The sequence below is a fragment of the Lycorma delicatula genome, chromosome 6 (assembly GCF_047948215.1).
Source record: "Lycorma delicatula isolate Av1 chromosome 6, ASM4794821v1, whole genome shotgun sequence".
NCBI classification, from domain to species: domain Eukaryota; kingdom Metazoa; phylum Arthropoda; class Insecta; order Hemiptera; family Fulgoridae; genus Lycorma; species Lycorma delicatula.
The window spans coordinates 36,946,964-36,974,617 of record NC_134460.1 but is presented as its reverse complement, the minus strand read 5'-3'; the positions used below and the strand labels follow the sequence as shown (position 1 = coordinate 36,974,617).

The 27,654-nt window shown below is 28.3% G+C and overlaps 1 protein-coding gene across 2 annotated transcripts in view; it reads left to right on the top strand.

Moving 5' to 3' along the window:
• The window catches only part of RnrS (ribonucleoside-diphosphate reductase subunit M2), a 37,566-nt gene extending 13,782 nt beyond the window's left edge, over window positions 1–23,784 (top strand). For both annotated transcript variants that reach the window (XM_075369723.1, XM_075369724.1), the window contains exons 3-7: window positions 440–646; window positions 10,399–10,634; window positions 12,124–12,352; window positions 14,422–14,640; window positions 17,544–23,784. In XM_075369723.1, the coding sequence (XP_075225838.1) occupies window positions 440–646; window positions 10,399–10,634; window positions 12,124–12,352; window positions 14,422–14,640; window positions 17,544–17,696 (1,044 nt within the window). In that variant the 3' untranslated portion in view covers window positions 17,697–23,784. The remainder of the gene's footprint in view (window positions 1–439; window positions 647–10,398; window positions 10,635–12,123; window positions 12,353–14,421; window positions 14,641–17,543) is intronic.
• Window positions 23,785–27,654: the final 3,870 nt, after the last annotated feature.

The window sequence follows — 27,654 nt, the reverse complement described above, 5'->3', positions numbered from 1 at the left end:
TAGGCTTAATTAGGTACTGCTAACAATAATTTTGAATACTACATAAACGCTGTTTTTTGAAAATGTTTTTTTTTTTTTTTTTTTAATTACTGTATTTACTCGTGTAATTCACATGTTTTTTGACCAGTATTTTGTTTTTATCTAAAAGTAGGTGTATGATTTATGTGAGGAAATTATTTTACTTAGGTTTATAATGAAACAAAGTTTTGATAGTGAGAAAATTGTATTTGACTGAATATTTAAAAATTCAGGTATATGAATGATGTGAATTACGCAAGTAGATATGCTAATTTGTAATACAGTAAACTGGCCCTTCCTCTTTTCTTGGAACCATTTTCTTGTTATTTGTATTTGATCAAGTGCTTAGATTGGAGAGTATAAGTTTTATTGTTTTAGGAAAGATAAATTTTACAAGAAACAACATATTTATTTTTTGTAGGTAGATAAAAATGAAGCAAAAAGTATTAGTGTCACTGAAGAGAATGGTTCCAACGAAATTGTTAACTTTGATCCACAACTGGAACCACTTTTGCGAGAGAATCCAAGAAGATTTGTTATATTCCCAATCGAATATCACGATATATGGCTCATGTATAAAAAGGCAGAAGCTTCATTTTGGACAGCAGAGGAAGTCGATTTGTCAAAGGTACATATATCATATTTATATATTTTTCACATTATTACTGTAAAACCCTTAAAAAGATAATCACTGCTATAATTATGTCTAATTGAACTTAGGTAATTTAACAAGTTGCAGATCTAATTGGTAGTTGATGTTTAAATTTAATTTGTCGTTTGGCTGATAGTTTCCTTTTCTTTCTTCTGTGCTAATTTTAAACCTTCAACAATTGCTACATCATCCTATCTTCTCAGTTATCTGTTTTATATCTTTATTTTTTTCTTCAGTTTTCCATGTCCCAATGTCATGGCGCGCCACAACTTACGTAGTTTCGCAGTAGGCATCTGGATTTATAGTTGTTCCAAGTGGCATGAAATCAATCAGCAATATGCCAAACCGATCCCAAAAGACTGTGGCCATCAGTTTGCATCCAAATGGCTGTAAAATAAGGCTTGATGTTTGTTGGTCTGGTTGATGATTGAGGATGACTCCATTCACTTGACTGTCATTTTCTCTCTGGTGTATAATACAAAATTCATGTCTCATCACAGATAACAATTGAATTAAGGAACTTCACACCTTTTTCTGTGTAGCGTATCAAAAATTCCAAAATATCCATTCAGATTTTTTTGTGATGTTCCATCAAGATGTGCACCACCCAGGGTGCACAAATCTTTCTGAAGTCTAAATGATCATGAATGTGACCAATAACAGCTCAGAAATCGTTGAGCAACAGTGTTTTCTAATTTCTTTTTAATTTAATCTTTTCTTTTGAAATTAGAAAAGATTGTTGCTCAATGTGTTGCAACAAGTCCTCTGTGATTATTGAGGGCCTCCCTGAACATTCTTCATCATGCAAATTAATTTTGTTATTTCTAAACCTCAGGCCATTTTCATATGTTTCTTTCATTCATTACATTAACACCATTCACAGCAACCAACTGTCTATGATTTCAGATTTCTTAACATTTTGATGGTTTAAAAAATGCATGACTCCACGTATTTCACAGTCAGTGGCAACATCGACTTTTCTATTCATTTTATAATGTAATAACTCACACGTAATCAAAGATACTACAATGCAAAAACTTAACAGACAACAATGCAGTATATACATTACTAGCATGGCCATGAACGACACAGTTTCGCCAACCTTACAGAGAAATTTCCCAGCGGTCTTTACTTTAGATATATTCCTTGTGTATATATGTACATATATATATATATATATTCCTGACTATTACCCCAGAAAATCTTTGTATTTTTTTTTTATGCTGTGGTTGCTTTCTCAGTTACCATAATTTTTCTCTATCAACTGGTTTTTCTTTGCTGTTTCAGAACTTAATTTTTTCTGAAAAACTCTGTTTCCTGTCTTCCATCTATACTTTTTAGATCCATTTATCACTTTGTTTTTTTTTTTTTTTGGTTCATTGATTTCTAGCAACTGTTACCTTTCTGTCTAAAAAAAATTTGCCCAGTATTAATTACTGCTTGTTTAAATCCATCCATTTTTACATAAATATTCTTGTAGGTTAATTCTAGTCTAATGTGTGATTTGTTCAAATTTTTACTTCATATTAATATTCTGTCCTTATTCAACCCTTCTCTTTATTCTCATTTTTTCTCTAATAGTTTCTACAACTTGAACCCATATTTTGTCAAAACTGTATTGTCAGTATTATCTATGATGACAGTACAACAGTCAGTAATTTTATTTTGAAACCACTCTCCAGTCATTTAACTATCTGATACCTTCCCATATTGCAAGCATATTTTCAGTGTGCACTAATATTTAGTGTAAAATTCTTAAAACATAGTTCATCTTTCACATCTATGATCCATACGCTTATTTTCCCTTTTTGTACTCCCCACTAGCTTCTGTGAAATTCCAATTTCCTATTTACTAACAAATTGTCATATTTCATTAGATTGTCTATGTTTCATGTTTTTCTCTGTGAATACCTCTATAATACACAAGATCCCAAGCCTACAGCAGTAATAGGCATGGGCAATCTAACCTGACCAAATATTATTTGTTTTATTTTGTATGTAATAAATTCTTTGTCTAGTTTTTTTTTATTTATTGTTATTTCTATATCATGTTTTGATTTTATATTGATTATCTTGTAACAACTTGGTTCATCCTTCCACTTTATATTTAATTAATTAGCCATTGCATTTCTGTTTCTTTGAAATTGTTTAGTCTATCAGTTTTATTTAGCTTCAACATTCAATGCTGTGATATATGTTGTAATTTCTATACTTTCTGACGTCCTCTTAACCTCTCACTATCTGAGATCAAATCAACATTGTATTACAGCCAGAAAGAAAAGGAATGAAAATAAAATTCCTTGAAAAGTATGTTCATAACTTTCTGTATATCACATGTGCAAGACTTAAACCTAATATTAGTTTTAAGTTTGCTGTTCAGGCTGTATTAACCATCTATTAGTTCTCAGTAACTATTGGAAAGGTCTTTAGATAATGAAATGATCAACTGTTACACTAGCACTTGTGTTAATGACTACATACTTCTTCATGGTATGCAGTCTGTATATCAATTATATTATTAATACTATTTCTGAACTGGTCAGTATGAGGGATAGTTGAGATATAATTACCAAATTATAGTTAGATTTATAGTCCTTTAAGGTCGTGTTGAAAAAAATGTACAGTTTTAATTTATCCTGAAATTATTCTTCAATAAAGATATTCCTGTTGTGGGACTATGAGTTTACAACCTTGTTTAAGGTTTATAGTATACATCTGTGGTTGTATATTTATAGTATTTTAGTATATATATTTTATTGTAATTTAGTCTAGTATATTTATTATAAAAAAGTAATCTTTTTTATTAGTTTAACAAGTTTTGATAATTTTTACTTCCTTGTACGAAGTAAAGGAAGTATTGTGATTGCGAAAAATTTTGGTTATAAGATTTCAAAGGAAATATCCATTTTGACTAGTCTCTTGTGATGTTCGTACGTATGTATGTATCTCGCATAACTCAAAAACAATTAGCTGTAGAATGTTGACATTTTGGATTTAGGACTGTTGTAACATTTAGTTGTACATCTCCCCTTTTGGCAATCAACCTATCCAAAAAGCCCAAAATCCAAGAAATTTGAATTTTCAAGTTTTTCTTAACTGCAGTAATTAGCCCTCATCAGAGAGTTTTTCAATGATATATCATAAGTGGTGCTAACCTTCATTGGTTCCAGATAGCCAAATAAAATTAATCAAATATTTGGATCTTACAAGGGGTAGGCATGTCAGTTTAAATCGACTTCATCTCCTTTTTTAAATTTTTTTAAAATTTAAATATATTGATTTATTAATAATTATTAACCTCTGTAAAAAAAAGATTTACAATAAATAATAATTCAATAATAACAATAAAATAAAAAAAAATTGAAAAAATCATGTTACTAGTGAAATAAAATTTTATGAACTTTTCATTTTATTTTAAACATTTTTACTGAGGTTAATAAGTAATTATTAATAAATTAATAAAGTTAAATAAGTTAGATTTAAAAAAAAATATGTACATAAAGTCGGATTTGAACTGATGTGTCCATGGTTATGGATCCGACATGTTCTCACTTACACCACATGACTACTTGAGCGATGTGAAACAAAATTAATAATATATAAACCGATATAAAATGCTGACACGGACACCACAAAAATGTGAAGCAATGTGGTGTGTCCACCACAACGCAATTGTGTAACTGTCCACTTAATTAAATGATTGGAGGATCGTAACTCACTTTCAAATGAAATAAGTTTAAATGAAGTGCAGCAAAAAATGTACGATAAGTGTAAGTGTACGATATTGTGTTATTCTTTGCATAGTATTTAGTAACAGAAAGACATCTCCACTTTTATTACTGAGAAAGTTTTTGGAATTATGTTTCATATAATTTATTTTTTGCTTTTAGAGACATATAAACATATGTGCTGGTATGTTATAATGTAAGTGACATTAGGTTTATCTGGCACTAGCAAAACTATTATATGATGTTATTTTGTTATGATATGTATTAAATCTGTATGAAATATCAGTAGTAAATATCTATAATCTATTGGAAATATAGTGCATACGCATGTGTAAACGTATTAATATAAAACTTTACATAAAATAATTTCTATTTTATGGAAAAATATTAAAAGAAATTCCTACCGTATTATAATAAAAATAATATTCATATTAAAGAACTGCTATGTCGGTCACTTATATTTGTGGCAAATGGAAGTCGTTGAGTTGAGAAAATCTTTTGAGTTGCATTAGTCAGTGCTTTCCTTTTGAGTGGTGCAAGCCTATCATAATATTATATGATGTAATCCAGAGGAAGAAGAATGATGAGTTTACATCCAAAGGTAAGTTTTTACTTATTTATTATTCTCATTATGCTATTAGTCACATTTTCTAAACATTCAGATCTCATCTACTTTAATAGAAAAAGTGTATTATATTTTTACTACTACTTTATGTAAAGTGAATGTTAAAAATAATCAACAAATTAAACTTACAATGAAATTGAAAAACTAATTTTAAAATTTATCCAAATAAAGAAAGAAAACAGCACTAAGTAGACAATTAACTATTAGAATTGATTTATTTACTCTGGAAATTTGCACATTAAAATTTATTTCTAAAAATTCTTTGTAGAATATTAACTTAATCACCAGCATAGAAATATTTAATATTTTGTACTTGGCCTCATATGATACAAGTTGATTCCTTTAATTAATCTTTGAGATTGTTAATTATATTATAGAGTTTGGCACATATACATTCAACATAAATCATTTGCTTTTAGGTTAAGACCTTAAAGTAAAGACCTTTAAAGCATTCATTAATATTATCGATGATATGAGTGATACTGATCACTGGAAATGTTATACAAAGTGCATTACATTTTTATGTGCTCCTGCAATGTAGTTGTGGTGCTACTTGGCTGCAGGTATTCAATGAAGCTTCACACAAAGTGTGGAGTATGGACTACGTTATAAATAGATGTGTTATTTATTTATGTTTTTTTCTTTTTTGAGGATATGACCAATCGTCAACATTTAAAAATGGTGAGAATGAAACTGCTTGCAGTTCTTAAACAAAGGATAAATGGAGGTTGATTGGTAGAAAAGCTAATTAACTTAAGTCATTCTTCTGATGACTACTATTCTCCTGAAAACACTCCTGCTTCTTCATCTAATGATAATTTGAAGTTTAAAGTTAAACATGGAAGTGAAGAAAAATAATCAATCTGCCTCTACCTCTAAAAATAATTTAAGGTAAGTTGTGCATTGATGCAGTTTCTGTTAGTAATTATGAATTTTCAACAAAAAAAAATAGTGGTAACAATTTTTGTACAGAATTTTTAAAAAATGATTTCAGGACAAATAGAAAGGTGTGTCTTATGCAGAAGGTACTGGACGTTGTTGAGGATAGCTGACACGGAGTTGGTTATAAACTTGAAGAGTAATGTTACTTTTTAATAAACTTATAAAATTGAAATATAAACAAACTTATAATAAATATAAACAAAAAATAATTGAAGTGTAAGGTATTTCAACAATGGGAATTTCTTTTTCAGAAACTGCTGTCTCCTGCAAATCTGGCATCATTCCAGAAGCTGTTAAGAGGTTTCATTCAGCAAACCTAATTCCATTCAACCTACACCTCTAAAGCCTGAAGAGGACAACATTATCTATCAGTACCATAGTACAACGCTGGGACAAAATAATACTTAGTACAACAATGGAAAAGAAAGTAAAAATTCCAGTTGATGTAGTTGCTGTAGGTAAAGCTTTTATTTATTTTTAACAATAGCTAACACAATATTTGGTTCTTATCAACAACACAAGAGGTCAACTGTTTGCAGAAGAACTGTTATAAATACAACAAAAACAAAAAAAGGAGTAGAGATCCCCTTACATTAAAAAAGTTTGAGAAAGGAAAACTGCCCATCAGGAAAGGCTCATGTTTCCACTTCCGGTAATAGAGTTTCAATATGGAAATTTGTTTGTAGGGATTCATTCTCAAGGATTATAAGGATTGTTCAAAATGTTCAAGAAACTGTAATCTCAGCTTACCGAAGATTAAAGTAGACTGATTTTTGAAAGCTGGGCTATGAAAGATATAATAAACAGGCAGTATTTAGCTCCACTGATGAAGGAAGTTCCAAAGGGAAGAAGCTGTGAACTTGTAAAGATTCTTGATGTAAAGTAACAAAAAATTATCTCACTGACCAAATGTAAAGAGGCCTGAAGAAGAATGTAGGGAAAATATCAGAACATAAATTTATTCGCATTATTGCCCTGTTGATAGATCCAGAGAGTATTTCGCTTTAAATTAAATGCCGATATTATGTACGAGTTGCATATAGAACAATGTAAAGAACGAGGTGTAAAAGCAGAAAAATTATGGTTGTACAAAGAATTTTTTAATACTGAAATTAATTTTGCATTCTATAAAGCAAGTAAAGATAAAGCAATCAATGTTCTTGCTACATAAATTTATCCATTGATAGAAAGCTCTAGAAAAAACACCTTACAAAGAACCTAAATAAAAAAGTCTGCTTGTGACTTAAGAAACATATAAGGAAGAAGCTTTGTGAGGAAACTAACAGTTGTTTGAGTTTGATCTCCAAGCCATTAGGTATTGCCTTCAATTTCTTTAAAAAATTCATAAACGCAGGTCAGCTATTTACAACCTTACCTTGTTTTATAAAGCGGCTACAAAGCATGCTATACAAATTATATGTGGCATGAGGGTATGGCTAAATGAGGTTCTGTTGAAGTATTGTCATGTGTATATAAAAAATATGAAGCATCGTCATGTGCAATGTGTTGCTGATAGATGTCCAATTATTCTGTTTTCCCAACAGTTGGGGGGGACAGAATTGCTTTATCATTATTTATACTATGCTTCTTCATGTTGTACAATCGTTAGACATTCCCTCTTTTGATCAGTGTTTTTTGAACGGGGTCATTCATAAATGGAATGTGACTCGTTTCATGAAGTATTCAAAAATTAAATATTTATGATGCTCAGGTGGTTTACTGTTGTATGAATGGCTTTTAAAAATAAAAATACGATATACTAAAAGTAGAACGAAAAGAGTTTTTGGGTTTTAAGTCTATGCTGAAAGAAAGACTAAAGAACAAAAATCTGACACTAATGGTAATCCAGTTCACTGGTTTAAGATAGTGCATTTCAAATATTTGAAAGAAGAGCTGGATCACGTATACTTCAAATATAAAAATGAGGAAGAATTTAAGAAAATTTGTATCCAAGAAAACGTCGCTCATCCACATTAGTGTTTCAGCTGTACCATAAATATCATAGATCATTGAAGATTCAGAATGATTAAATAAATTATTTGATGGATTTGTGCCAGTAAGATTTGATTAATGAACAATATCACAGTTCTTTCTTTTTTTTAAATGTCTGAATGAAGGCTGTGAAAATTAGGATTGCTCGGGCAAAGATGACTGAAAATTTTTTTACTCCTTTTAATATTTTATATTTGAAGAGATAATGTTAATGAATATAAATTGGTTTTTGTAATATTATAACAATAAATATATTTAATAAAAATTGTATTTGTCATATTAGCATTGTATTTATTTTAATTTATACTGCTGTTTTTTGTTGGTGGGGGGGAGGTCTGATGAGTAACTTTGTTTTTCTTTAATAAAATGGTGTCATTATATGTAATTATTGTTATTCTTAATTAAATCTTATTATAACTACATTATTCCTTTACATTTTATTTGTATTATAGTTCTTAATAAGATTCTTTGAATTAAATTTTTTAATTTATAAATTTTTTTATATACTTCTGTAAATCAATTTTTATTTAGAGTACAATTTTTGTCTTTGTTCCGTGTAGAAAGTTTGTTTTTTTTTTAATAAAATAATAAATGTCCTTGTACTTTTTTATATTGTATATAAATGTTATGTTTTAAATTTTACTGTAATGTAACTACATTATATATCTATTGGTTTTGTTCTATTTACTATAGTTTGTCTTCTCATAGTAAAAGGAATAAGAAATAATTTAAAGAATAAATAAATAATTAACGGAAGTACATTGTTTTTGAAATTCTTTTTTCAGTAATACTGTAACTACTGCATGATCTACTTGTGTACGGCACAAGCATTTAGAGCCAGACAAAGTTAGATATAAGAATTAATCAAACTTAGTGATTAATTAAACATTTTAAAATCTTTTTAGTCTAGGAAGCGATAAAAATACACAAATTGTGCATTTAAAAATATAGTTTTTAAATGCACTAAAAACTATATTTTTAAATGCACTTGAATTATTCAAATAAAGTCAAAAGCTGCTCCTTGAATATCAAAAAATGATGGGGAGTTTATTTCTCCTCTTCTGAATAGGAGCCAGGAGTTATGTGTGTCCGGTTCTGAGACATCAATATAACTATAAAAAACTGAAAAACACATTTTTGGAGATATGTTCTCCTGGTTCTGAGCCTTTGATATAATTTACACTTTTGAAAAAAAAATGTATTCAGTCAAACCAGTACTTGTTAGCACACCACAGTCTAACCAGAAACAGTAGAATAGGCCTTTATGTTTGGCCATTTCATTTCATATTTAGACCTGTCTACCTCTAAGACATCAAGACATCTAATGGGTTTGTGTGGATAAAATCTAATAAACAACTTTATTAAAACATAACTTTTGTGGATTTTTTAAAATACTTAAGCAAAAATAAGCAGATGTTCTATGGAAATGTGATGCTTAAATTCTAATGAAAGCTGCTTCGATCGCTTTCAAGAACACTGGTTAATTTTTTCAGAAATTATATTTTGTCGGGTAGAATATTTAACTTTTTAAAAGATATCTAAATGATAGGCTGCAGAAAATCATTGGATATTGTACCTATTACAGGTTATTCACTTATGTTACTGTCAATATGCAAGGACCATTTACTATGTAATGTTATTTTTAAATTTTCAATTTTTTTTAATAAATTAATATGCATTAATGAATTTTTAGTAATTCAGTCATACTAGATCATGGATACCAGTGTTCTTTGGTGGTTGGGTTTCAGTTAATCATACATCTCAGAAAGGGTCAAACAAACTGTACTGAACTACACTTCAGTTACATTCATCATACTCATTCATCCTCTGAAGTAATACCTGAACAGTAATTCCCAGAGGCTAAACAGGAAAAAGAGAGAATAATTCAGCCATGTTAATGTAAAAATTGTATTGCTGCAAAGCAGACAGTATTCAATACTTAAAAAAGAAGTTTGATAAGTTGCGAGTTTCTAAATCTTATATTTTTCTCCAAATATGATTAAACAAAACTTACACAGGTATATGAACTTGTATACATTAACCTTATGTATGTATACATTTAAACAGCATAATATATACTTGTGCTGAATAATAGTTACTGATGGATTATAGTGAATTTTGTAGCATGTGAAAAATTCCATTGGAACTTGAACCTGAAACCTCTGAATGAAGGGCAGAGATGCTACCATTTTGCCAGATACAATAATCAGCATATTGATAATACCAATTAAAATAGAAAAGTAAATGGTTTATCTATAAAACATTTTCTTAAATGTTTTTAGTATAAATCATATGTGAATCGTAAAATTGTAAATGAAAACGTCTTAACATATCTGGTATACCATAATTTAGTCAAGAAATGTAAGTAGTTACATCTGCTGAAAAATGATCTTAAAATATATACTCTTAAATAATTTGTTCATTTTCTTTTTATTTTTCAGGACTTCGGCGATTGGGAAAAACTGACAAATGATGAAAAAACATTTATTTCACATGTTTTAGCCTTTTTTGCAGCTTCTGATGGAATTGTTAATGAAAATTTAGTTGAAAGATTTAGTCAAGAAGTTCAAATTACTGAAGCTAGATGTTTTTATGGATTTCAAATAGCTATGGAAAATGTTCATTCTGAAATGTATAGCCTACTAATAGATACGTATATTAGAGATCCTGCAGAGAGGTATATTTTTTATCCTGATGAATTTATAAAAATTAAGAAGGTCAATTTTTGTTTCTTCTCACCCGTGTTTTATGCACTTTACTTATCCATTTTATGTGTTGTACATAAATATGTTACACACAAACATAAATGTAATTAAAATTCTTTTATTTTTAAGTAAATACATTCTTGCCAATAAGCTTTTCACAGTATTTACAGAATTTCTGTAAATATCTTGCGCAGTTGAAACAAAACTACACAACATGTCTTTCAAGAATAATTATCTTTCTGCTGTAATATCCAAAGCATGAAACACTTCACTTAGCACACTCGCTGATTGGATTTGAAATGATGTAATGGCATGGTAAATAGTGTTTTTAAAAATTAATGTAGTATAAGATGAATAAAAATTTGAGTAACAAATCTGATGGTTATTATAAAATTTAAGATGATGCCAATAATGTATGAATTGAATGATCAGAAATAAAACTTTCAGATCTAGAAACTGTTAGACATAATACAGTTTTGTTTTTTTTAAATTTATTGGTCTAAAATAATTTGTTATTCTCTTTTACATGTAAAGTGAGAAAAATTATTTTATTTGTAATCAGGTGTTAAAGAAATTTCTATCTTATGTTAATAAGATAGAAATTCTATCTTATTTTAGTAAAGTTTATTTTTATTCATTTTACAAAGATTTAAAAAAAATTAAAATATAACAGATGCTAGTAAGGAATAAACTAGCACAAATATTACTTTCTGTTCATTAACATTAAGTGTTCTATATGGAAAGGACACTATTTCAGGGGATGATTCTATAGCTAAAAATAAAACATAAACAGGCTGGAAAATATTTCATTTTGAGTTATGACTGCCTGAAAGGTTTCACTGTTTGCTCTGTTGGCATAGGTGGTATGCAGTACTAAAATTTATTTCTTAGACATAAATTGGTGGTAAAAAATTGATGTACTTTTATTTGGTCTGAAAAATTTTGTAGAGACCTGATTTAAATAGTTAATAAAAATTTTTTACTATTTTGAGAAATTTGAATAATTAAAACAATAAAAATAAAGGGTCAGAATGTAATCTATTACAACTAGCTTGCAAAGATGCTGGTACCCAAAATGTGTTCAAGGAATATCCAGTTCTTAAAGCATTATCATCTTCATTATTGCCTAGAAAATCTTTTACTTTCTATATCATTAAATTTGCTTATAAATGCATCATTTAGGATTTATTACATATTTTAAAAATAAAGTTTTATCATAAGAAAAATCATTAAATTTTTCTGTCCTAATTTCATGGTTGTTTCTTCAGTATTGTAATTGATAAATTTTCAAAGTAGTTTTATCATGTTAATACATGTCATTTTAATTTATTTAAATCATTTTATTTTTATATTAATAGTGATAATTGTATATCTGACATTTCAGCTATATTTTTGTTGTAATAGTTGTAGGATTATGTTTTATATGCTACTAGTAAATTCTTAATTATTTATGATTTTCAGGGAATTCTTGTTTAATGCCATTGAAACAATGCCATGTGTTAAACAGAAAGCCGATTGGGCTTTACAATGGATTGCAAGTGACACTGCAACATTTGGTGAAAGAATTGTAGCATTTGCAGCTGTTGAGGGAATTTTCTTTTCTGGTAGTTTTGCTTCAATATTTTGGCTTAAAAAACGTGGTTTAATGCCTGGACTAACATTTAGCAACGAATTGATCTCTCGTGATGAGGTAAATTGTGTTATTATTTATCACTACATCTTTTATTTTCAATTTAAAAAAAAAAATAAATTCTAGTATATTTTTTGTGTTGTAGATACCAACTTATAGTTTATATAATATAAAGTCAGTTTGTTCCAGATTCACTCAGATAGGCTGAAGATTTATTATTGCTTATGAAACTTTAACCTATCACTAGGTTATTACTCTAATTAGACTAGTCACTTCCTTGAAGAAAGCTGGTTTTGGCATTTTCTTTTTTTAATTCTGCAAGCAGCAAATCTTAAAGCCATAAAATGTAGAATAGCCTCTATCTAACACTTATTTAATTGCTGTATTCTTAAACAAATTACAAAGTAAAGTATTAACTAGGATTTTTTTTTAATTTGAAACTTTTAACGTAACAAATTATTAAAATGTTTATTTCAAATTTCTGTTTGCAATTACATATATTTGGATTTAAAGTGTAGTGATTTGATGTAGTCATAAAGTTTAGTTTTTATATTAGAGGGTTAATGATATTAATCTTTTCTTTTTTTTTTATGAAAGAATCAGATAAGATAAGATGAAATGATTTAAGAGATTGGCTACTTCAAGCAGATTAGAGCTTAATGTAAACCTTTATACTTTTGCTTTCTTTTTAGCTTATTTTTAAAAAAAACGTAATGTTTATGTGTAGGCAATACCATTGAGGATGTTAATGAAAATTTATTTTTTTTAAATCCCCTTACTCTTTCAATCATGTATCAGGGTGGGGATACATTTTATTTGTTTTATGGGTTAGGGAAAAGTTTTTTATTTAGAAAGTTATAATTTGTTTTATAAAAATATAAATTTTTTTGTGCTCATCTGAAGTTTTTTTTTTATGTAAAATAATTTTCATTCTGGGAGAGGATATATTTAAGCCACAAATGAAGAGGAGAAATTAACATACATTAGTAATGTTATTGACTGTATTAAAACATTTTACAAATTTATTTTTTCTTGTATAAATACTTATAATTTCTTACTGAAAAGTGGATTTAACAGGAAGCAAAATACTTAAGATTTATTGTTATTAACTAAAACATTTTGTTTAAAGCAGGCTTAATTGTTAATGGATTTTAATCGCAGAGGCTTCACCCCCTTGTATATGTGTATTTTTTTTAAATGGTTGGTGTGCACTAATATTCTTAAAATAAAATGATTGAATTTGACTCATTTTATGCAAGATCAAAATTTGTAACTGAAATCGGATGGAATGTAATACACACTTTGATTATTGGCATTTATCTTTGTACCATTCAGTTTCCAGGATACTATTTCCAAGATCCAAGTATTGTGGATCCATTAGATGGTTCAGAAAGTAGTACTGGATTCAATATTGTAGTTACACAATTTATTTGATAAATGATTGATGCATATGCTTTACATTAGTGATATTTTCTACAATTAGTATATCTGTATTTTTCAAGTTTTTTTAAAACTTATTCTTTTTTCCAAATTGATGGTATGTGGTAGATTTTAAAGATTACATTAAATATTTCTTTTTTTAAATAAAAAGGTTACATTTTCCTGGATTTTCAGATATTTGGAAATAGAATTTTAAATAAATTTCTTGTAAGAAAGAAGCAAAAATCACAGGTTTGTTCCATTAATATTCTGATCTTTTATTTATAAAGACCCAAAGAAAAGAAAATTTAGGCAGTTCATGCTTCTAAAGTTAAAAACCCACATATTGTTAATTAAGTTATGTAAACAACTATTACAGCATCGACTCTGTAAATAATGAAGGATGATGTGTTCAAGTTAAAAAAAGATGATTGATTTATTATATTGCTAGGATGCACCTTGTTAAAAACTTGATTATACATTTATGATAAAAGTTGTATTTCAATCGTCATTGTACATATGTGTTTAATGTTAGAACATTCATCGTTAATGGCATTAATCTCAAGGTTGTGTATAGATAATGCATTTTAATTATCGTAGTTTGTAAGATTAAATGACAATTATAAAACAAAGAAAAAAATATTTTACTAATGTGTAAAAAAACACCTTGTTTTTGTTATGTTGATGTTAAAAAAAAATTATTTTTATAGGGTCTTCACTGTGATTTTGCATGTTTGATGTTTAAACACCTTATACAGAAACCATCACAACATCGCATTTGCAGTATAATTAAGGATGCTGTAACTATTGAACAAGAATTTTTAACGGAGGCTTTGCCAGTTGCTATGATTGGTATGAATTGTGATCTCATGAAGAAATATATAGAATTTGTTGCTGATCGTCTCCTCGTTGAACTTAATTGCCCAAAGGTATTTTTTCTCATAAATTAAAAAAAAATGATTTTAATCATAATTTTTATGCTTATGTAATATTAATTAAACTATAATTATTATTATTTTTTTAATCCATATTTTTATTACTTATACAAAAAAGAGAGCATTGAAATCATGAACTTATTTTCGTGTTTACTTAAGTTTTTTTTTTTTTTTTTGTTAATATTTGTGTTTTCATTATCAAGAAAATGTTAGTGGCTCATTAATTTTATGTATTTATCAAACATCAGACAATGTTTAACAATCTAGAATTTTGCTTTGGTAATGAAGGTGAACGTGGTAAGATTTTAAGCACTCTTGACCAAACAAGGTAGAAAGAAATTACTGAAATCAAAAATTCATTATAAGTAATATTTTTATGAACTGAAGCTGAACTCAGTAATATCTAAAATAATATATAACTTGATTTATTTTTATCCATTCTTTTTCTAAAAATAATCCTCAGTTAATTTTGCGGTATTCTAATTGATTAATTCAAAATCAGTTGGCTAGTTGCCTAGTAAGACATGCTAAAATTGTGCTGGAAGAGGTCATAGTGAATTCAGACAACTAAAGCTGTATTTAATGGTAATAAAGCATTTGTAGGTAGCGCAGTGCATGCATATATATGTATGTTCACAGTCGAATGAACCCACATAGTCGTGCTTCTTCATTGTAATCTTTTAATGAAATGGAGAAGTTATTCTTCTATCAGCATTCAAGGATTTTTTTCTCTTACAGAGTTTGTTTCATGACTTGAAACTGGAAAGGTCACGTAAAATAAGAAAAAATCATTTATTATAAACATTTTACTTAATTCATAAATACACATAAAGAAAGTAGATTAATAAGATGGTTGCATTTGTTTTTCATTTAAAAGTTCTTAATACTTTCATTAAGTATTAATGAAAGAATTTCCTTAATAGTTAATCATGGAAAGAAAGAAACACAAATTATTTTCAAGTGATAAAAAATATTTCCTATATTTAACTTTTAGCACAACCATAGATGAAAAACCCTTTTCACAGAGGTAAGTCTTGGCAAAAGGGATTAATACTGTCAATGCTTCTGTGATCAAATTACCATATTCTCTTTGACAAGCAAGCCAAAACTTATGTGAATTGTACGAGATGCTTTGTCGGCAGACATTTTGATGAACTGGTTGTGAATCTTCAACTGGTAACTTAGCAGCTACAATGTTTTCACTAAATGGATTCAGAACCATCTCTTTGAGAAATCATTTTATCTTACAGGAAATACTCTGCCAACTGAAGTTTTTAGCTCATGCAAATGCATCTTTATTCTATCCAAACTGTGGTGAATAATAGTATCTTCATCCAAATTTTCCTCAATATAATTGGAAGTGAGTGGAAACATAATTTTTCCTTTGAAGGCGAATAATCCAGATGTCAAGATTCTTAATGAAAGCATGAACTTTGCCATTAATAAAATATTTTTATCACATCCTTGTAAATTTACATTCAAGTTGTTTAAATACATAAGAAAATACATAAGTAAGTCAACAGCAACATATACTTATTATTCTGTAAAAACATTGAGAATGGCATTTGTTTATCCTGGAAAAAATTATCGATTCATCTCGCAATTCCATAACAGGGTTGACACATCTCTCACTATAACCATATTACTTCTTTTAGCAAACAGCTTATTCTGTAATGGTCGACTTTTAATAAAATTGACCATTTCTACAGCTTTACAAAGAATTTTATTTAAGATTTTCCAGCAAGATTATGGCTGTGAAGGAAGCAGAGCATCCATTCCCGCTCCAATGACGCTCTCACAGCAAAAATTATGCGAGCAGACCAAATTACAAGGAGCATATACAAATCAAATTGGAACCTGTAAATTGCTCATGTTTGTACAGCCATGTTCACACTCATCTCTACCAACATAGCTAAATAGTTTAAACTGGATTTCATTGGGTTGGAATTGGGAGTTACAAAATATTCATTTTTTTGGTTGGGAGGGGTTGTGGAGCTAAAACGATTAAGACTCACTGCTTTATTCAGTTGATAGATTTAAAAAAGGGTTGACAAATTATTGCATGACTTTCATGGCTAAATTTTTTTTTCTTCATAAAATAAAAGAACCAAAAAACAATATTTTTTTAGAGGAAGAGCATAAATTTTAAGAAAGGTTTCAAAATATTCAATTATAAGTTAAGCTTAACAGATTTGCTGAAGTGAAGTTTCTAAATCTAACATCCTTATCAGTAAAGGCAAAAATAAGAAAAATAACATTTTCAAACATTTTTTCTGTATTTTATATCTGGAATCTTATCATTTAAAAAGTAGTCATTTCCTGATAGCTCTATATGTGAAGTATAAACTTTTAAAAAAATTTTGAAAAATATTTAAATCACTGGAGGGTAGAGCAAAAGAACATTTATTTCGATTAAAGATCTAGGCGTTCATTTATGAACAGATGTTATTTGATTATTTATGCATTGTAGGTAGCAGATTTGCTTTAGTAAAGTTTTCTCTAAAATGCACCTAAACTGGTTATTTCCTGATATCCCCCATCGCCGTTAATGAATTTTGAAAAATATTAATGTTGAAGAAAATCAGTTTGGTCAATCATGAGATATAAGGCCAAAAGCAATGCGACACCCACACATACATATGTTTTTTTGGTGTAGATGAACTAGTAGTATCCTAAAACAAAGATTTGCAAAAAAAACCTGATGCCCTACTTTTGAATGATCATCTTGCTTCGCCTGTCCTATTTCAGCTATATTTATTAGGAAAGTAAAAATGTTAAGTATATTGAATCTACCTCTTAGTTCTGTTTTAATTATTATTTACTTTGTAATTTCAGACAGTAAAATTAAATATAAATTATTTTAGTTGTAGATTTTATTGTTTTTATGTATGTTACAGATATACAATGTAGAAAATCCATTTGATTTCATGGAACACATCTCTTTAGAAGGTAAAACAAACTTTTTTGAAAAGAAAGTTGGTGAGTATCAAAAAAGTGGTGTTATGACAAAAAAAGATGAAAATATCTTTACGTTAGATGCTGATTTTTAAGTTATTTACTTTTTGTAAAATTTCACAATTTCTTAACTATACCTGCACTTCAGTATTTTTTCAGTTAGTATCATTAAGGTTTCTTTGTTGTTCTACATATACATAAATACTCTTAGTACAATAATACAATTAGTGAGTTAAAAGAAAAAAAATTGTTTGTAATTGATTACTTTTAAGTGTTCTATCTTTGTATTGTATTTTCAGTAAGTCAACTGAACCAATGTAGATATTAACACATTCACTGCCATGCACATTGTTGGGCATCTCATTTCCCTGTGGCAGCCATTTTTGCCAGTTTAATGTATTTTTACAACAATATCTTAAATTCTAAATACCTCTAAAAGTACTGAACAGAATTGAATGAAATTTTCTAGTTACCTTTAATAATGCTTCAGGGTGTGTTATCTGGTAAAACAATCAATCTCCTGGGTGTAGAGGGATATTGCAAGAAATGCAGAGAAACTTAGTTGAACTGTGAATTTTCTTTGATTTGCAGACCTTGCAGTGTCTAGAGGGTCTTTCCTTCTTTGTAGCTGGGATATGGATAAGTTTATGTTTTTCATAAGGAAAAACATGGACAAAGAAAGTATTTCTTTGTCCATTTATCAGTTTTTCTCACGAAGGGGTAGTACGAAAGGTGCTGATCAGCAGTATCTATTCCATGCATGAACTTATTATAATCAGCCATTCTATGTATTTAATTTTACTATCGGGGAGGGGATTTTTGCATAACCCATGGGAGTTAGGTTAAGTTTTATGTACTTTCTTTAATCTATTATTTTAACTTTAATATTTTATCAACTTTGTTTGTGGTATTAGTTTTGAGTTTTATTTTCCCTTCTTGGCTTGTTTTAGTAAATTTTTATTTTATGATTAATATTACGTTTACACTTTGTATAGTTTATTATTTCGGAGTTATTTTACCCTTTTACTAATAACTACCGGGCGATGATAACGCCCAGGCGTTTTTCACCCACAAACAAAAAAAATATATCAAGAAAAAATTAAACTATCGAACGATTATAAAAAAAAACCCGCATAAATCGATAAGTTAAACCTTTATGTATCGATAGCCAAAGCTTCACGTATGTCGACTGCCAACGGTAGTAAGCAACAACGTTTACATGAAGCAGTGTCCTGAAACATCTAACGATGTGTTTCGCGTTGGTGACCTGGAAAAAATGAAACGTCGATCGGTGTGTTTGGTGGTGAATGTGTTAATGAATTGTGCTGCAGTAATCTGTAGAAGCGTGATTTTATAAAAATACAAAATAATACGATTATTTATAATGTGCATTAATTAGTTAATAGTTATAATAAATGATAATCAGTATTTAATATGTTCTACGACAGATATTCGTGCTTGCTGCATAATCTTCAATTTCTTAAGCAAAAATTGAGACAGTATGATTTTACACTTGTAGTTATGAAAAAAACATCAATATAATGAATTTATCATGAGTTTTATAAAATATGCAAGTAATATGTTAGTTTGAAGAACTGCACCAGGGCAACCAAAATTTGTTTCTTACTGATTTAATCCTAAAACTCTGTTATGAAATCCAAAACAGAATAAGATATTTATGTGAGTGAAGTATAAACATTTTAAAGTAATTATTGCATTCATTTGTTTATATTTTGTTGATAAATGCTATAAATTGAAAAAGAGAAAACCCTTAATATTACATTAACATCTTCCAAGATTAGATGTAATGATCTATTTGTATCATCTTTATTGGCCTTAGTTTTACAATTTATTTAAACTATTTGTATAACGGTAAGCTCAGAGAGTTCATAAAAAAAAGCTAGGATCTTAAAAAGAAAATTAATAGTCAAGTTATAAACTTCTTTAAATATTTGTTTTTAATGCGTAAAACAAACATTCATAACTGTGGGCTGTATAGATAAAATAAAATTGGTAGTAATTCAATCTCTGGGCCGGTATTATGACACAAATAAAAGTAGTAAGAACAAAACGCACCAATTTATTGGAGATTAACATATATAGCTATAATAATAAAATCTGAAAACAATCATAATAATTAACTTGTACAATATACACTCATTTAGTAGACTCTACTTAATATTTTGATCGCGGGTCCATTAAATTCAATTGACTAATACCTTAAAAACTATTACAAATCAAAGAGACCAGTGGTGGGGAGAACGCACACCAGTAACTAACTGGCTGAACCTTCCCTGAAGTGAGATGAAAGTCAACAGTGAAAGCATTCTAATACAAAAGGATATTAACCCATGTTGAAAAAATATTATAGAGAAATACTTAAATTCATTCATAGTTCTAAACAAATTTAATTCATGTTTATTTTATTGCTGATAAAGTCCAAGAATTTAGTGATTGTGTAACGACTTTCATTAAGAAATATTAATTGCTTGTTAATATCAGGGTAGTAATAATTTTGTAATACAATGCCTTACTTAAAAAATGAGCAATATTTCAGCAGTGTCTACGTTAGAAAATTTTAATTAGTTTATGGTAAACTATATTAACATTATTTTAATGTTATATAGTTGTATTAGAACTATATATATGTTTCTGTTGAAGATAATCTAATATTACATCAGTATTTAATTTCTTACACTAATTTTTTTTTACTGGTGTGTTGGCATGTGTTAATTTTCTAAAATAAAAAAAAACCATTACATATGTACTTTCATCTACATATATGAGAGGTTATGCAGAAAAATTTAAGAAGGGCTATTAAAAATGATCAAGTTCATAAATAAATTTTGTATTCTTAGAAGTACAAATCTTTCTGTTTAGTTCCCACCATTGTTAGGCATTTATCATAGCAGGGCACCAGAAGTTTGCATCCCTTCATCATAGAATAATGCTGCTTGTGACACAAGCTGTATCCTAAAATAATTGTTTGACTTGCAATCATGGAACTGTTGCCAGCAAGGAAGGTTTTAAGGTGTAGGACACAAATGCAGTGTTTCACAATAGATTGATAGTGTTTGTGCAACCTTGAAGCAAAAAGTGGATGAGCAAAACTCCTTTTTTTTTGTCCCCAAACACTGTACATGATCTTGTGGAGTCCATCAGTTTAATCTTGTCCATCATTATGTACATTATCATGCCCTTTCTTAAACAGTCTGGCCCATCTCTTTACCTTGGAATCACTTATTGCATTTTTTCCATGTGCATGGTAAATCAGATTACGAGTTTCTGCGGTTTAATGTTCCTTGCATTCAAGGAACGGATCACAGATGGAATTTTACACACGGCAGTTGTCTCACATTTTTTACCCATTATAAACACACTAAGAAATTTCTATAGACTAGATAACTTAATAAGAATGTAATCAATCCCTTTCTAATATAACAGGCAACTCAGTACACATGTAGAGCTGCAACAGAAATATTTAGCAACTGATCTTTCTGGGTATACCCAGTATTTGATTTACTCTTTTGTATTGTCTTTTCCCCTCAGGTTTATCTTCAATTAAATCATCTTCCTCTTCAAATATGATAAGTACTTGATCTAAATACCTCATGTAGTTTAAACTTTTGCATCCCACAATCACCCTGATCCATCGGCTGTATTAAAGAGGTGAGGTTATGTTTGGTGGTAAAAAGAAGCATATAATTTTGCTGTCATAACTAATTAATTTTTCTGGTACAGGACGTGCCAGAACATTTCTAAAATTAAAACTTTTACTTTATAAGCAGGCATTTTCAGGACATCTAGATACTTTCTCACGGCAGGAATGAATTTGTCAAAAAACCAGCCTTCAAAAATTGCTAAGTTAAACCGAGCTTTTTTGGAAGAATAGTAACGCACGGGGATATTTTGCATGATATCTTCATTCATGTAAGCGGACAAGCAGCTTTACCACCAACAACATTCAACTTCAGTCAGTGTGTGCCATCAGCATTTGCATAAATAAAATAAGGCTGAAAATCTATCCTTGTGTTGTTTTTCTTTATGCTCAGGTAGATTTTTTTGTGTCTTAGTGCCTGGGTATTTCACAGAAGAGACTTCCAAAATTATATTGCTTTCATCAGCGATATATACTTGGGGCAGTTGCAGTGATTCGTCTTGTACGAATTGGCCCAACTTGACTGTAAATTGTTCTACTTCAAGGGGGGGGGGTACTACTAGATCTTTACCATGAGTTACGTGACTCATTAGTGAGTTCTAAATCTGCTTAGCCAACCATCTGTGGCTTAAAATTCTTCGAGTCCTAAATGATTGGCAAATATTTTTACTGCATATGAATTTCCATTCCGTATACTAACCCCTCAACTACGTTGCTCCATAAACCATTTTAATACAGAATCTCCCAGATTCTGATTACGGCTATTTATATTTTTCGTTAATTTGTAAATCAGTCTTAGAAAAACTATAACTTATTGAGAATAAGTTATTAAGTTTGTCCTTCAATTTTTTTTAGTGTCTAATACAGTTTTTTTTTATACATCATATTTTTCCATAATATTGACACACTTGTACTGGACTCTAATTCTTTTACTAATTCAAGTTTCTGGCTTACAGATAAATTAACACGTTTTATTTTACCAGTGTTATTGCCCATCAGTCATTTTAAAAAGAAAGAATCAAAGCCTAAATTTCTACTGAATGAAACCTATGAAAACTATTTACATGGCGCAATTTTATTTACACACATATATATATACACATGCGCACACACATATACACTCTGGTAAAACACTTTCAAACTACTGTGTATGTACAGATTTAACTAAATAAGAACAATTAAAATGTGAGCAAGTCTTCTCAATCATAATACATATCGTACAACGGATCAACTGGCATACACTGTTGCCATAATTCTCGCCAACTCGATGTAATCTGTTATGTTGAAAGTTCACTGTATCATGTCTGTTATAGCAGGCATTTACTGTATATGAGTGTAAATTCAATGTATTTTCATAATTGTATAGTAACAATAACATTTTAGTTTTTCCTTTACTTATTTTATCAACAAAATCATATTACATCTGATAAAAGTAATTTTAACATTTATCATTTACTTTCTTTTTTTAATATAGAACCTTTGTTTATTTTTACAATAAAAGAAATAAATAGTGAATGAATAATAAAAAAAATAGTAACATAGAATACAACAGGGTGCATAAGGTTTAACATTGATTCAATGCTTTCATATGTCAGTACTTAATTTGTTATATAATATTTTAGTGTGATGGTTTTCTAAGAAATTTTTTTGTAAGTTTAAGAAAATTTATGATCTGTACATATACACAAATGTGTATTAAGTTGCATATTCCATGTATCTTTAATTAAATGAGGCTGTGGTAGATGTTATGAGCTTAATAGTCTTTAAAAAAATTGTGTTATAATCTTTTACCCAAAAATCAAAATTACATTTTCGTGTTATAAATACTTTTTGTCATGCTCATAGTTTTAAAGTGTTATTTAAATTTTTTTTTTAGATTAAAAGTAGTTTATATATATAGTTCTAATATAGTGATTTTTGTGTTTTTTATGTAGTATATTATATTTTATTAACTAATATAAAAATGAATGTATGTTAATATATTTTATTTATCTTGTAAATTAATATTTATTTTATATTTAAGGGATTGCTTCAATTTATCCTGTACATTCAACATTAATTTTAATTATTTTTTTAAAGTTTTGCAATATTTTGTTTTTAAAGCTTTAAATTATTTATTTTAGTATTTTTAAAAGATGGGTGCTCGTTTTGAGTTTTTGTGTGCTAACAGCATTAATATGTTTTTAAAGATCTCTGAAGTAATGAATTTTTTATTATGAAAGATTTTAAGGAGTCAGTTTTACTGATTTAAGCAAATACTGATAGAATAAAATAAAGTCTAATTATATAAAATAAAAAAAATGATTACAGTACCCATCCTTTAAATAAATGTAATATTTTTATAAAATGAAAGATATTGAAGAGAGTTGTTCCTAGAATTATCGTCAAATATATTTTTAAGCATAATAAGATTCGTGATGATATGTGTGTATGATGTAATATTAGTTATTTTATTGTATTTTGTTTTTAACAAATTTAATAGGTATGAATTTTTATATAAATAAAATAATTTCACATCTTCAGAATCTGTCTGATTATTATTTTTTTTTTGTAATTTTTTCCTTATTTGTTTTGTTGTATATTAATAGTCTTTATTATAATTAATAAAGCTTCTTAATTTGCATAATCTTACAATTTATTCTATCTAGCTTTTTTCCATTTCTGGATTCTTATGTTCTGTTGAACAGATGTTTGTGTTTCTAAAAGTTATTTTTAATATAAATATATCGTTACAAAAGTTTTTAGTAGCACTTGTTACATTTTTAAAGATTAATTTGTATATATTTAACATAAACACCAATGGATTAATTTTTACCCCTTAACCTGATTCATATTGAGAATAATTATCAACTGGCTTGTGTACAGCTATACAGATAGGATTAATTTATATGTATATTGTATATTTTTCCAAAATTTATCCTTTTGGAAATTTTAATTTACAATTAAATTTTTTAATTTAAAAAAAAAAAATTAGTTTTATTTCTGTTTTGATTTAATTGGAAAAGGATCTTGTAACAATTTTAAATCTTGTATAGTAAAGGATTTTTAATTTAAATGTGTAATTTGCAAGAAACGATTTGAAACGTTATAGAGAGCAACTGATGATGTGAGCTACTTGTGAAAGCGCTCTTGCTTGGATTATGGAATAAGGTATCCTGTTTTTTTTAATTCTGTACTTGGGTTTGGATTAGTATATTATATTATCTGTAAATTATAGCAACTTTCTGATAATTCATTCTCCAAAAATACTAAATTTGTTAACAGTAAAGTAAAAATAATTATTTACTTTCAAAATCTTAATGGTCCTTTTTTACTAAAGCTACACTATCTGATCAAAAGAAACAAGAATTGTTAATTATTTACTTACTATTTGTTAGTCATACAATGATAAAAAAAACTTGAAATTTCATCAAGATAAAAAAAAATAGATCTTGCTTCAAGTTTATACATAGTTCATTGCTATTCTAAATATTTCTACAAACATCACATCATTTGTATACAGATAAAACAATTTTGTTCATTGGTAGATGTAAAATGTTTGGTGGATTGTTAAAATAGATTTTCTTGAAATAAAATGATTTGTTAGTGGCAGCATAAAACTATAGTTTTGCTTTGAAGTGTTTACATAAATCAAAGCTTGTCATCATTAAAATATAATTATATAATTCATTTTTTTTAAAAATGCTCCTGGACTTTTGTTTTATGTTTTTAAGAATGACTTGTAAATCAGTATATTTACTAAGTTAAATTTTTTTTATGTCTAATAACAACATACAAAATTCTTTCAAGAATCATCCTGAGTAGGATAGGTTCACAACTCCAGAAAAAAGTAGGAGAATACCAGGGCAGTTTCAGAACCAAGAGGAGCTGACCAGACCAGATGACGAGTCTCAAGCTAATAATGGATAATAATTGAGATCAAGTTAATAATCCATGGAGAATCCCTACTAGAAATTCTAAGACACCTTGGACTACATACAAAATTAGTAAACATGATAAACCTGATCCTCACAAATACTGAGTCAAAAGTAAAATTTAGAGGTTCTCTACCATTTGAGATAAAAAAACAGGAGTGTGCCAAGGTTATGGACTCAACGCTACTGTTCTCTGGAAATTGTAATGAGGGAGTGGTTAAAAAAATGCATCCCAAAAATAAAAATAGCCCAAAAAATCAGAACAAACTGTAACTAAAACACAGATATTACAACTTCAAAACATTGCAAATATAATTGGCCTCAAAATATCATTCAAAAAGACAAATTGCAATCCAAAAACCAACATATTTAAAAGAAGTAAACAAACAGTAATTAAGTCTCACTGACTCCAGAAAATTGGAAGAACCCGCATCACCAAAAAGTACCAGAAAGACGGCAGTGGTGAATTGTGCCTAACAAGTCTTGTACAAAGAGTTAGAATCCATTACTGATAAAAAACAGACAGGATGCTGATGGATCAGAGAAATAAGATAGCATATGAAGGAAATTGGCCTTACATCAGAAGACACCATAGACAAGATAAAATTAAGGACAAGAAGCACAACACGAACATTTACACCAGAAAGGACACATAGATCAGAACTTATGAAAAAATTACTGGAAGGACCACAAGGTCCAAACAGACCTGGATAATGGACTGACTAAAGCGATCCTGTGGTCATGAAAGATGAACAAAAATGTTTAATAAAACAAAATTGGGAATGTAGGATGTAGTAAATTTTACATGAGAGAAAGCTTAGAAGTGATAAAAAATTAACATTCCTTATTTTTATGCTAACAAATGTGATCTATTGCTTTTCGTATATTTTTAAATTGTATCAAATTTTCATGTTGCTCAACACAATACCTAACCTTCCAATATGGGAAAAAAAGGCAGTCTGTGTCTTCAGTTGAGGCAATATAACAGGTGTAGAGAAGGTTAACAACATTTCAACAAATGCAATATTAACAATTGTATATTTTAATAGTAATGTTATTTTTACTATTACTTTATGTGCACAAAAAAAATTTATTTGGCTGCAAAAAAAACATGCACTCATTAAATTAAGTTTACCATTATTATCTTTTATAATTATAAAATCAGGCCTTCAGTCAGGGGGGCTGTGAGTCCCTTCAACAGTTTTGACCTTGAAAAAGAGAGGCTGACTAGAAGTCCTTTACAAAAAGTGGAATGAACTAATCTAACCAGGGGCCATTTTTCAGCTATTCTGTGCAGTATTGTTACAATTTTACATTTGCTGACAATGGGATTTTCATTTTTATACACTTTGCAATCGATATTTTGTGCAAGTACATAATTATTTAAATATTTTGTTATTTAACTTCACACACATAGTCACCTCAGCATCTATCACATTGTCTTCATTTTATTCTTTTTCTTCCGCCTAGCCAATTGTTAAGTTCACAAAATTTCTGCTGAATGCTGAGGTTGCCACTAGTCGCTCCAAAAAAATTAAACAAACTGATAAACAATTCATTTATAATAAATAAAAGTAACTACCAAATTCAATCTTAAAGTAATAAAATTAAGGTGATAAAAAATTAAATAAATTAATATTATGAAAGTAAACCAATAATAAGTAATTGGAAAAATATATATATATATATTAAGCATATCAAATTATAACTATAAAATTTGAATTTGTATCAAAAATTGAGTTAATGAAAATATTAGATTGTAAATAAATAGTAAGTTAAAAATAACAAATAAAAATAAAAACATTTTAGGAAAGAAAATTATAAATTAAGTAAAAATAAATAAGGAGCAACATATGAAATGAACTAAACTCAAATAAAAATGAATAAATTAACAATTTAACAAACCAGTATTAAATTAACTAACAATAAATAAATAATATGGTACTTGTCGATTAACATCTCATTTAAGTAGTAAATTAATATTAAAAATTTTATCCAAATTATATATAATTTGTGTATTTAATGTTAGATGAGGTTAGTAAGCTAGGTTATGTTGATATTGCACGAAGTTTTGTACATGGAAATTATATTATCTAACCAAACTTAACCTCAAATTTGTAATTGTTGCTTAATTTTGAAAATAAGTAAATCCTACAACTTACTATTAAGAGGAAAATATCTTTAATATTTATGTGTGACTTTTGACTGATTATATAATGAAAAAACGGTGACCAAGATGTTTTGAGGATTATAACTGCTGTTGATTACATTTTTTTATAATCGCCAAGGATTAGTTTAGTCTGTCCATTAAGTCTTATGGTAGTGTTTGGGCCTTGTGGTCCTCCCGTACTTTTTCATAAGTTCCGATATTTGTGTCCTTTCTAGTGTTGAATATGTTCATGTTGCTAATGTGAAGCAGTTTTTCTTTATTTTATTGTTTAATTTTATCTTAACCTGTGGTGTTTTTTGGGTGTAAGGCCA